The 12500-nt window shown below is 44.8% G+C and overlaps 2 protein-coding genes and 1 long non-coding RNA gene across 4 annotated transcripts in view; 1 reads left to right on the top strand and 2 right to left on the bottom strand.

Annotated features, from left to right (window-relative positions):
* gyg2 (glycogenin 2) overlaps positions 1–997 on the bottom strand; it is a 10729-nt gene extending 9732 nt beyond the window's left edge. For both annotated transcript variants that reach the window (XM_042079751.1, XM_042079752.1), the window contains exon 1: positions 461–997. In XM_042079751.1, the coding sequence (XP_041935685.1) occupies positions 461–467 (7 nt within the window). In that variant the 5' untranslated portion in view covers positions 468–997. The remainder of the gene's footprint in view (positions 1–460) is intronic.
* Positions 998–1015: 18 nt separating this feature from the next.
* Positions 1016–12500, bottom strand: part of cd99 (CD99 molecule) — a 31664-nt gene continuing 20179 nt past the window's right edge. The window contains exons 15-17 of the mRNA XM_042079756.1: positions 3162–3278; positions 2715–2768; positions 1016–2500 (exon numbers count right to left, since the gene is read on the bottom strand). Coding sequence (XP_041935690.1) covers positions 2472–2500; positions 2715–2768; positions 3162–3278 — 200 coding nt within the window. The 3' untranslated portion in view covers positions 1016–2471. The remainder of the gene's footprint in view (positions 2501–2714; positions 2769–3161; positions 3279–12500) is intronic.
* On the top strand, positions 10173–10387 carry LOC121698042. Its single transcript, XR_006026680.1, has 3 exons — positions 10173–10191; positions 10254–10315; positions 10347–10387. It is a non-coding gene; the product is annotated as an uncharacterized LOC121698042 (long non-coding RNA).

The following is a 12500-nucleotide window of genomic DNA, read 5'->3' as shown; positions in this document are numbered from 1 at the left end:
GTTCCTGTATGCTCACTTCACACACATATCTCACACACACACACACAGAAAAGACCAGAGGTTGTCTCCCCTATAGATTCATTACCAGTTCATCAACTGTATAAAATTGAAGTCCCCTTTCCTCTAGCTTCTAGACAAACGGTGGCTTCAATTATGTGGAACATAAGTGCATGGAGCCACACTGTTCATTTATATCTAGTAGGCTATGCAGTCATTGGATCATCCACTCTATTAAAAGTGGCTGGGCACAGGAAAGGTCAGTAATTATATGGGCCTAATCTTATGTCTAACCTCCATGATCACAACACAGTAAATTATAGTGTTTCCTTACAGCATGCAGTGCCTTCGGTGTCATCGGTCTGCAATCAGTGCAAACCTGTGATAGTAATAAGTATCCTTAACCGTGGGTATTAGCTTTAACCCTGACTAAGCGCTATGTCCCTAGACCTAGCTGTCTTACCTGGCATTGTATCGGTGCAGTGGTGCAGAAAGATCCCGATTTAAACTGTGGAAAAGCCAGTGAGTCTGGAGGTCGTAGAAATCAACACGCTAATGACAGAGAGAGACACTAAATATCATAGTCGCTTACGCGCTCGGACACCCGCGGCCATGTGGTAATTATTTAAAAAAACGCGTATTGTACCGTTTACCGTAGCCTATCGTATTTAGTCAGTCGTGTCGTGAGTCCCCCGTGCTCTACCCAGGTTGAAGTCAATCTTCAACCTGTTGCTGGAGTTCACGGTCATGTGTCGCTGGTCGTTGAACTACAACTCATTGACTAAAACGTTTTTAACGTGCGTCGAGTTATTGACTTCTGTTACCGGTATGTTATGTAGGTATGTCGGTTGAGTATAATTATGTCTTTCGGTCATAATTTATAGTTTAGTCAGTATTCAGTAGGGTAGTAGTAGTGAACCTGATCATGTCCTATTGACTAGCCTATTGACATTATCTTAAATTAATAACAATAATATAATTTTTTTAAAACTCAGAAGACTTGTGACAAACTTCGGTATCTCCATAACAGTCCAAACCTTTATTGTTCTTAGAGAAAAGTAAGTAAACTAAAGATATGAATTGGTAGTAGACAGCCTTATTTACAGATTAGAAACATTGTCATATGTTTGTTTCCATGGAGACATCTAGACACAGCTGGCTTGATTGTCAGCATCTCCCTGTCATTCTCTCTTCATCAGATGTGTGTGTGTGTGTGTCAGTCAGAGATATACACACAACACATCGGCACAGGTACATCCCTCACCTGCACAGCATGTGAGGGAGTCCTCCCACAAGTGTGTATGCAAACACACACATAGGCACATAAGTACACACACACACATAAACATGCCACCCCCCTCTCTCCGCCACACACACACAGACACATACAAACACACAATCTATATTCTTGTTCAGGATTTACATTCCAGGTAGTTGTCCTACGTCAGTGGCCCTACTACATGCAAAATGCTCCTTCAGCTGCAGGTTGGCTGCAGGGTTAATTAGCAAAGGCTCTGCTTTATAGACACACACAAGCTGCAACACCTGCCTTACCTGTAGTTAAAGCACTATACAAAAACATACACACACATAGACAAACATACACACATAGACAAACATACACACACACGCACACAAACAGTGTCACACACTCAAAACATCACACACACACTCAATAAAAACGAAACATTTGAGAGCATGAGCCATACTGTAAAGCCAACTAATTATATCACATGAAGACTAGACTACGATCCACTACCCACCCCATGCAATATGACCCGTCGCTATAGAGACTTCCTCACACGGTACCAGCTTCAACTCTTGTGTGTGTGCAGGCGGCACAGAAGTTCACTGTGTTCACCCACACACACACACACACACACACACATAAAGAAATATGTGTGCTATCACTTAAAGATGCTGAAGATAAAAAAAAGATGCTTATGTTACTACTATATGAGAAAGCTGTAATGAATACTCCGTAGAGTTGATAGGATTAAACAGAGTGCTACTGGAAAGTTATATATACAATCCCACGACCTGGAAGACACTGCTGTAGGTTGAGATGTGGTAAATATGACTGATGTATATAATGTATCATATATATGCTTGTTTGTTCTGGGCCTTACCACATGGGCAGGTATGTGAAGACTAAAGCAGGTAGACTAATCTAGTCAGCCTAAAGAGATATCCTTTCTTACAAAATGAACACAGTGTGTGCGTAAACAACAGAACTCAAATCAACATAAACTCAATTAATTACATATTCAGCCCACGACACGACACAACAGGAAATCTGACAAAGTTACAAACTAAAGAAACAACAACAAAAAACAAAACAAAAATAAAAACACAGCCAAGAACATTTGAGAACACAAATGAAAAGCAATGGCACAAATGTGTTTAACAGCTCCCAACCCTTGACCAGGTGCAAGTGTCGAAGGTCAAACATAATTCTCCTCAGAGCTCCAGAACTAGGAGGACCTCAGCAGGTTACTGAGAACTGGGCAGGGAGAGAGAGAAAGAGGGAGTTACTATATGGTTCAAGATATAAAGACTATGTTAGGAGTGTGTGATGGATCATGTTCTCTTTTTTGTTTCGTGAAAGCTGCTATAAAAGTCTTAAGTTATCGTTATCAAATGTGTGTGTGTGTTTGAGTGTCTATGTGTATGTGTATGTATGTGTGTGTGTGTGTGTGTGACTCATAGTGTGTTACCTTGGGGCTCAGACTCGGTACCCTGGTGATGTTTGCCGCTCTCTGGATCAGCTCCTAGAAAGAACAGGAGGGTATTACAGACTAATCATCGCTCTCTCTCTCATACACACATCTCTCTCTCTCTCTCTCTCTCTCTCTCTCTCTCTCTCTCTCTCTCTCTCTCTCTCTCTCTCTCTCTCTCTCACACACACATCTCTCACACACACACACATCTCTCTCTCTCTCACACACACACACACACACACACACACACACACACCTCTCTCTCACACACACACACACACACACACACACACACCTCTCTCTCTCACACACACACACACACACACACACACACACACACACACCTCTCTCTCTCACACACACACATACACACACATGTTTTCTTGCTCACTCTCACACACACATGCATACATACATCTCTCTCACACACACACACACACTCACCTCCTTGGATCTTGAAGCAGAGCTTCTTCTTCTGGTAGGCGAAGTAGCTGGAGGCGGCGCCAAGTATTGCCACACCTACTGCACTGAGAATGCCAGCCATCTGCCCCGAGCCGGCCTCTGTGCAAATGCAAACACAGCTGGTAAACATCAACAACAACAACAACAACACAGGTAAACAACAGCACATGACGTGATCCCAAACTACCGTGCCTTAACCTTAGTGCTGGCGGTGCTGCTGAAAGTTGGCTTATCCACCTAATAAAGGAGGAGGGCCAGCTGGTGGTCTCTGATTGGATGCATGCTGCAGCTCTACTCTCTGATTGGATGTATTTGTCAGCTCTATTCTCTGATTGGATGCATGCTGCAGCTCTACTCTCTGATTGGATGTATTTGTTAGCTCTATTACCTGATTGGATCCATTTGGCAGCTCTACTCTGTGATTGGAAGCACGTTGCAGCTCTATTCTCTGATTGGATACGTTTGGCAGCTCTACTTTTTGATTGGATGTATGTGGCAATGATAGATTTGACATCAGGGAAAACTGATCGATATAAAAGGGGTTGACCGATTTTCTTTTTTCCCCCCTATGGCCAATGGCTGTGGTGTGTCCACTAAACACTAGGGGGCAGTGAAGTCCACTCCAGCTTCAGGAGGGGAATTCCCTCCATATGAGCAGATGATTTCCTGTCCGCATCATTCCAAACACTGCACTGTCGACGCCCACCAACTCCTCAGGCAGGTCACGTGACACAGATCCGGCACAAAGCTGGCACACAGCCGGGCCAGACCCGCTACACACCCAGATGGAGCAGCAGCAAATCAGTGCTGCTTGAGATCAGAGAGCAAGGACACCAGAACTCACAGGAAAGTGATTAACATAGGAAGGAAGGAAGTCATCAGCTACATACACACACACACACACACACACACACATACATATGTGCACAAGAATGCAGGGTATTTCTGAGTTAGGCTTGAGAACATTAATGCACTTTGAGAACATTAGGCGTGAGAATATTAATGTATTAATGTACACACACACGCACATCATTCTACGTCAATGTGAGTAATGTGTGCACACAGATTAAAAGTGCTTTTCAGAGAGTTGGGTGTGTCAGCAGGATCTACTGCTGTGAGTTGCTTTGACTGGTTCACAGATTTTAAAACTCTCATGTGCAGAGAGAAAGAGAGAGTGTGTGTGTGTGTGTGTGTGTGTCTAGAGAAAAGGGCATAGCCTTGGACAAACTGGATAAGCCTCATTTGTGTCATCATGATTTAGAGTTCAGAGTTGAAAAAATGCCTGTAGCAAAATATGTCTAAATGCACACATATGCATAATGAGACAGACAGAGAGAGAGAGTAACACAAATTCTAAACACAAATTCTCTCTCACACACATACAAATATAAACACACACACGAGATAAACACTTGTATGCAGACACATATGTATCCACACAGACGCACAAAGACCTTAACATCTAAATGCAAAACTTGCACATGATATACAAATGCACACCGTCATGCCCACACATGCACACACACACAGAAGTGTGGCATTCCCCGAGTGCCTGTTCTGATAGCTCGGAGCTCTGTGACAGCTGTTGCCGTGACAGCGTGACTCACAAATCAAGTCAACACAGGAGTCACAGGGTTCTCACCTGGAGTGTGTCTTTATTCAGCACAGCGTAAACAACAACAACAAACAAACAATAACGCTCAATTTAAACAGATGAGGCAGCGTGTAAACAAACAATGCACATGCTGTTGACCCAACACTAACCACAGACACACACACACAATTTGCAAACATGCAACATTTGGTAAAGGTCCCAAAAAATTATGAGGACACAAACACAGCCAGTCCCACAGTAACACACACACACACACAGGCCTACAGAGGAGAGATAAACACGCATACACACACACACACACACACAGGCCTACAGAGGAGAGAGAAACGCACATACACACCCACACACACACACAGGCCTACAGAGGAGAGAAAAACACGCACACACACACACACACACACAGGCCTACAGAGGAGAGAGAAACATGCACACACACACACACACACACACAGGCCTACAGAGGAGAGAAAAACGCGCACACACACACACACACACACAGGCCTACAGAGCAGAGAGAAACATGCACACACACACAGGCCTACAGAGGAGAGAGAAACACGCGCACACACACACACAGGCCTACAGAGGAGAGAAACACGCATACACACACAGAAGAGAGAAAGCGCACACACACACACACACACACACAGGCCTAAAGAGGAGAGAAAGCACACACACACACACACACAGACCTAAAGAGGAGAGAAAGCGCACACACACACACACACACAGGCCTACAGAGGACAGAGAGCACATACACACACAAACACAGAGAGAGTGTGTGTCCCACAACACATGCAGAAGCGGAGAGCTTCCATGAGCAGACTGAGAACAGCTGGCAAACAGAACAGAACACAAGAGATGCAAACACACACCTTTGGCACGTGGGTGTGTGTGTATGTGTGCACAGTATTGCGTGTGTGTGTACAGTATTGTGTGAGTGTGTGTGTACAGTATGGGTGTGTCTGTCTGTCTGTGTGTGTGTGCAGACATGTGGACTCGAGTCACATGACTTGGACTCGAGTCAGACTCGAGTCATGATTTTAATGACTTCAGACTTGACTTGATAAAATTCGGCATGACTTGCGACTCGACTTGGACTTGAATACTATTCACTCGAGACTTGACTCGGACTTTGCCTCTTTGACTTGTGACGACTTGACATGTCTCGAGTCAAAAACTAAATGTCCTGATCGTGGACCAGTCACCCCAGAGATGTTTTCCCTCCGCGACTAAAAAAAAAAAAAATAGCGGAGACAAGCGGCCAGTCCAGAGCACAGTTCAGTGCTGCCGCTACCCCCACATGCGTTACGCACTGTGTGTAGAGCACCAAGAGACAGAGAAACGACCAACATTTAGCTAATAACTAGTAGCTTTACTGCAAACTGATTTGCACTCTTGTTAGAGAACGTTTACAATGTCAAAATGCACCAACAGCATATTACATAAAGATGATACTTTTCGAGTCCTCTCCATTAAGATCCAACTTGAACTTATGCTAGCCTACTCCATTTAATTGAGAACCCCATCTAAGCACGCACGAGAGGGAGAGAAACCGAGTGGCAGGTTCCAGCTGGCTTGTCATTGTTGATGATGATTGATATTTTCTTTTAAATATAAGAAACGTATAAAAGGAAATCATGAAGGCAACAAATACGAGATTAGGGGAAATTGCGGATTTATCCGGTTCTCACTACTGTTATAAACTATGAGATCCAGGTCACTATGACATAGGCTGCACTCACTGTGATTTGGAAAGTGGACAAGAATATGAAGAGTTGTCTTTGCCTTTGTTTAATGGAAATGGTGAGTCTTGAAGTAGGCCTATTCAATAATTTGTTTACATGAAGCACATTGATATGCCGATTGAAACGCATTCCACTCAGCTAGCTAGGTGGCTACTGGCTACCAGGCTCATAATTCACATTTAATTGCAAACAGAAAATGTCAAGCAAGCATCATGTCATACATGCATCTATTTCCAAAGGAATGAAAGCTGTTTGTGCCAACTTAATATAATGCTTATCATTGTTAATATTGTGCTATTCATGTGGCACAAACAATGTTTGAGTTTGTGGACTAGCCATAGGAATGGAGCTGGTAAAAAAGATCATTATGAGAATGTGTGGACAGTGGCACACAATGGGCTTAAAGTGACAGTGCACCATTTACAAATGAGATAAACAGCATCACATGTGTAGTATTTCTTAAGAAATTAATACTTTAAAACAAAATTACTGTGTCATTATTATCTTTTAAATAATATAAAAGTGTTGACCTTGGCTTCCCTTATGAGTCGCCACTGGCAGACAGCCTAATAAATTGTTTGCAGGCAAATCTGTGGCCTAGCGCAGTGAAATGCCATCAGTCAAATTATTACTCATCCTTACAGTGGGCTCCGAAATTTGGAAAAACAATATTTTTATTTGTCATGTAGCTATCCGTTTTGTACAGATTACTCAGGTATGCACATGTGTATATTGTATGCGCATGCATATATCGTAAAAGATTTCAAGACAGAAACATTGAACATATTTTAATCTGTATTTATAAAAAAGAAATCTGTGGATTAGATGGAAGTGTTAAAATTATGATCGATAGTCTAATAATGCCATTATTAAGTGAAGAGTACCTGATGACTTGTTCAGGACTTGAAAAAGATTGGGACTTGGACTTGGACTCGACTTGGCTTTGATGAGACTTGGACTTGGACTCGACTTGCCCTTCTCTGTATTTACTTGGGACTTGACTTGGACTTGAGTGCTAAGACTTGGGACTTACTTGTGACTTGCCAAACAGTGACTTGGTCCCACCTCTGTGTGTGTGTGTGTGTGTGTGTGTGAGTTGGTGCATGTGTGCAGGTGAGTGTTTGTGCATGATTGTGTGTGTGTACATGTGATTGTGTGTGTATACAGTATGGGTGTTTGTGTGTGTGTGTGTGTGTTTGTGCATGTGTGTGTATGTAGAAACCTGCTACAATGCCAGGAATGTGTGCTGACTCAGTCTCTCTCTTCTCTCGGGGGCTGTAACCACGGCGACGGAAACAGGCCAAGGTTGGCGTGTTGCAACAGGGTTTGTGTGACGGGGCTGAAACTACCCTTCAGAGGCCTGGGGTAGTTATTCAGCCCCCAGTCTTAGAGGCCTGAAGTAGTTATTCAGCCCCCAGTCTTAGAGGCCTGGGGTAGTTATCCAACGCAAGTCTCATAGGCCAAGGGCAGTTAGACAGTACTGGGGTAGTCACTCAGGTTTACTGTTGAGGAATTCCCTGCTATGAGGAATGAAGTACAGCATTCCAGGCTGATGACTCTCATGCTGTGAGATTGATTTCCTTCCCTCATGTCACTCCTACCTTTTCTCACGTTAACTAACTCGTTGTCTCCTCCTCACATGTCAAATTTGTGATTTTTACATTAAGCTGATAACAAAGCGATCCACGCATTACCACAGAATTACATCATGTGGGTTTAAAACAAGCACATAGCAACAATATGGGGCGTGTTCGGTATAGAAAAGTTTGTTGAACCGGTAGTCATCTAAATCGAACTTTGATTTCAGCTCTATTGACCTTCGACCCTAAGAATAACGAATACCCCACAGCACGGTCACACAGATCGCCACACACACCGGCCTGAGGCGCAGGTCATCAGATTAGACATCACATCGCTGATCTTGGTGACCTCCCGTGACCTTCACTGACCTCCTGTGACCTATCCTGACCTTCAATGACCCCGTTGACCTTCACTGACCAGTCTAAGCGAGCTATCCAAAGGGGAAGAATGCGAATGGCATGCATTGTTACGTTCTATGGCAGGAAAGGACATGAGAAGCGCAGATAGGGACAGGAAGAGGAAGAGGAGGAGGAGGAAGAGGAAGAGGAGGTAGTGGCTCAGCGTCTGCTCCAGAAAGGAATGCCCATGAAGAAGAAACGACAACACAATGACCGATGGAGCAGAAAGTCCTTCATGCAGGAGAAGAGGTCAGAAGTGTCTAAGAGCAACACACACACACACACACACACACACACACACACGTGACCTGACCAGTATGAATGTAGTAGAGGAGGCAAATATTTCCTTCACCTACACACACACACACATCCCCCACCCCTGTATGCAAAACACTCTCACTGACCTAAACAAGCTACTAAAACTCACCCACAACCCAAAACACACACAAACACACGACTACCACCATTGACAACTACTCTTTTCTTAATCTCCGTCTACAGTCTGACTGAAGTCAGAGCGACTAATCTGGGAGTGGTGTCTCATTCCTCCTGGTTCTGGTTGCCCATGGCAACGTCGATCAGATCCAGCGTCCTCTCCAGAAGTGGCTGGACCACGGACTTGAGGTTGGCGATCCACGCGTGGAGGCCCTCAGGTAGCTCCTCCCCCAGCAGTTTCTGCAGCATCGCAGCCCAGGGCATCCCCAGCGGGCCATCTGCAACGACACGCAGCCCACCTGTCACTCACTATCACCCGGCCGTCAGCCAGCCAATCACAGAGCAGCCCCACACAGAGCCCACCAATCACACAGCAGCCCCACACAGAGCCCACCAATCAGACAACAGCCCCACACACAGCCCACCAATCAGACAACAGCCTCAGAGAGAGCCAACCAATCACACAGAAGCCTTGAAGAGAGCCCAACAAATACACAGCAGCCCCACACAGAGCCCACCAGCACCCGCACCTTTGGCAATGCCAGCAACGACACACACCCGATCATTAGCCCACCACACACACCCGATCATTAGCCCGCCACACACACCCGATCATTAGCCCACCAATAACACTGTCTCCTACCCTGGAAATCCAGAGTTCTCGTGAGAGCACAATGGAATTGTCTCTGCGAGACACTCTGGCAAGGAGCAATGAAGCACTTTACTTTTACCCCAACATTCCGGGGAACCAGCTAAACTGATGAAGACATCGCTGCAACGTTGGAGGACAGTACACATTGGTCGTAGTGTTATCCGATTGCGTCGAAGTCCGAGATCATTCAGAGTAAACATGGTCTAGTGTTCCAATTGCGTGCAGTGAGATTTTTAAATGCATGCTTGTTGCCGCCCCTCGAGTTGGGCCATTACATTATTCTTGGCCAGACCCTTAATCTTTCTAGATTATCAGGGTCTGGATTTTCCGGGCTAACTGTCTCCCACGATCATTATCGATCACGTAGTTTCTCCAATTACACCAATAAAAGTCCAATTGGAGAGATAACCAATGACACAACTGCCTGATCGTGAGATGACCTCAGAACTGCCCCATAGAGAGCCCCCCAATCATACAGCTGCCTTATAAGACAAAAGCTAATCACACATCTGCACCATGAGGTATGCCCCAATCAGAGATCTGCACCATGAGGTATGCCCCAATCCCACATCTGCACCATGAGGTATGCCCCAATCAGAGATCTGCACCATGAGGTATGCCCCAATCAGAGATCTGCACCATGAGGTATGCCCCAATCAGAGATCTGCACCATGAGGTATGCCCCAATCCCACATCTGCACCATGAGGTATGCCCCAATCCCACATCTGCACCATGAGGTATGCCCCAATCAGAGATCTGCACCATGAGGTATGCCCCAATCCCACATCTGCACCATGAGGTATGCCCCAATCAGAGATCTGCACCATGAGGTATGCCCCAATCAGAGATCTGCACCATGAGGTATGCCCCAATCCCACATCTGCACCATGAGGTATGCCCCAATCAGAGATCTGCACCATGAGGTATGCCCCAATCAGAGATCTGCACCATGAGGTATGCCCCAATCCCACATCTGCACCATGAGGTATGCCCCAATCCCACATCTGCACCATGAGGTATGCCCCAATCAGAGATCTGCACCATGAGGTATGCCCCAATCCCACATCTGCACCATGAGGTATGCCCCAATCAGAGATCTGCACCATGAGGTATGCCCCAATCAGAGATCTGCACCATGAGGTATACCCCAATCAGAGATCTGCCTAATAGACCTCCCATTCTTCATCTTCCTTTACCCCCCTCTCAGGAAGGGCAACCTCAGGAAGCTGCATAACTACCATTCCACATATCACCAAATACATTACAGTTTTTTTCAATCGCCAACAAGCAAACATACTTCAGATACTTTTTCTAAACTCTTAACACAGACTCACACCTACAAAACACAATTGGCCAAATGGATAATTTTCGTTTAAAAAACACATTTTGTTAAATATATACTAACACATCTCGTTTTCACTTTACAAGGTACATGCAGTCAATAAGTACACCAGGTTTCAAAATACTGGCTATTGTTGACATTACAAAAACTGCATAGACTTTTATGTTTTAGTTGTACAGGTATTTGCATGCAAAACATGCAATCCACCGTTTTTACACAAAATTTCTTGGTTGGAAAACTGTATGTCCACATTTAATGTTCACATTCAAAAGCGTTCCAGTAAAAAGCAAATCATTTTTTTTTGTTTTGTTTACTGTTTACTACAGGAGGTACAGTAGAAATACTGTTTTTTTTGTTTTCTTGTTGTTTTGTTTTAAGGTGTTATGCAGTGCTGGGCTGTTATTGTTTACTCTCTAGACTTAATGAGTCAGAGGACAATCCACAGAGACGTTTTATGACAGCTCAACATGTCAGTATGTGTGTGTGTGTGTGTGTGTTCAACATGTCTGTGTGTGTGTGTGTGTGTGTGTGTGTGTGTGTGTGTGTGTGTGTTCAACATGTCAGTGTGTGTGACTGGGGAAGGATGAGTGTGAGTGTGTACTCCTCACATGTGGGAGGAACAAAGGCTGCTTTAAGCAGACCCATGTGCGTGTGTGTGTGTGTGTGTGTGTGTGTGTGTGTGTGTGTGTGTGTGTGTGTGCATGTGTGTGTGTGTGCATGTGTGTGTATGCGTGTGTGCGTGCATGCATGTGTGTGTGTGTATGTGTGTGTGTGTGTGTGTGTGTGTGACTCATAGCAGAAACACTCTTTCCGCCAGGTCCACACTGAGCCATTACGAGTCACAGGAAAAACACTGGGAACACACAGTTTGTTTTCGCACTCTCAAGCTCATTCAAACATTCAAACACACACAAACACTCACAAAGACACACAAATACTCAAACACACACACACACACACACACACACACACAGTTACATTCAAACAGACAAACACATTCACACACACATACATATACTCACACATATACTTTCCACTGAGCTAACCGGACAGCAAAAGGAAATATTAAAACAGCAGAGCACTCAACCAGAACAAAGCACAAGTAGGTATGACAGGAAACACACACACGTACACACACACACACACACACACACACACACACACACACACACACACACACACATACAAGCTCTCAAGAAGTGGTTTTCCTGAGGATTTTTAAGGATGTGGGGTATAGACTACCAATTTCTCTGCTATTTATGCATCATCAGTTCAAGCGCTAACGTGTCTGTCCACACACTCTGAAGTCTGATGTATGTGTGAAGACGGAGAGTCCCATGCGTCGGCGTCAGCCGAGACGCTGATTTGGCCCTACACACTTCATGGGTGAGTGGAGGACATGCGGGATCACGCCATCGCTACATGTTTGTGGGAGACTAGCAGATTCATTTGCATACCACTGGCTTCATACCTGTCACACTCACAAAGCTGCCAAGCTCCACACAAGACTAAAGTATGTTCACTCACACCACTGGGTGTACAACTTACA

This window comes from Alosa sapidissima, chromosome 23 (assembly GCF_018492685.1).
Source record: "Alosa sapidissima isolate fAloSap1 chromosome 23, fAloSap1.pri, whole genome shotgun sequence".
Classification (NCBI taxonomy): Eukaryota; Metazoa; Chordata; class Actinopteri; order Clupeiformes; family Clupeidae; genus Alosa; species Alosa sapidissima.
Note: the sequence above shows the minus strand (reverse complement) of the source record. Positions and strands in the feature narration are given on the sequence as shown.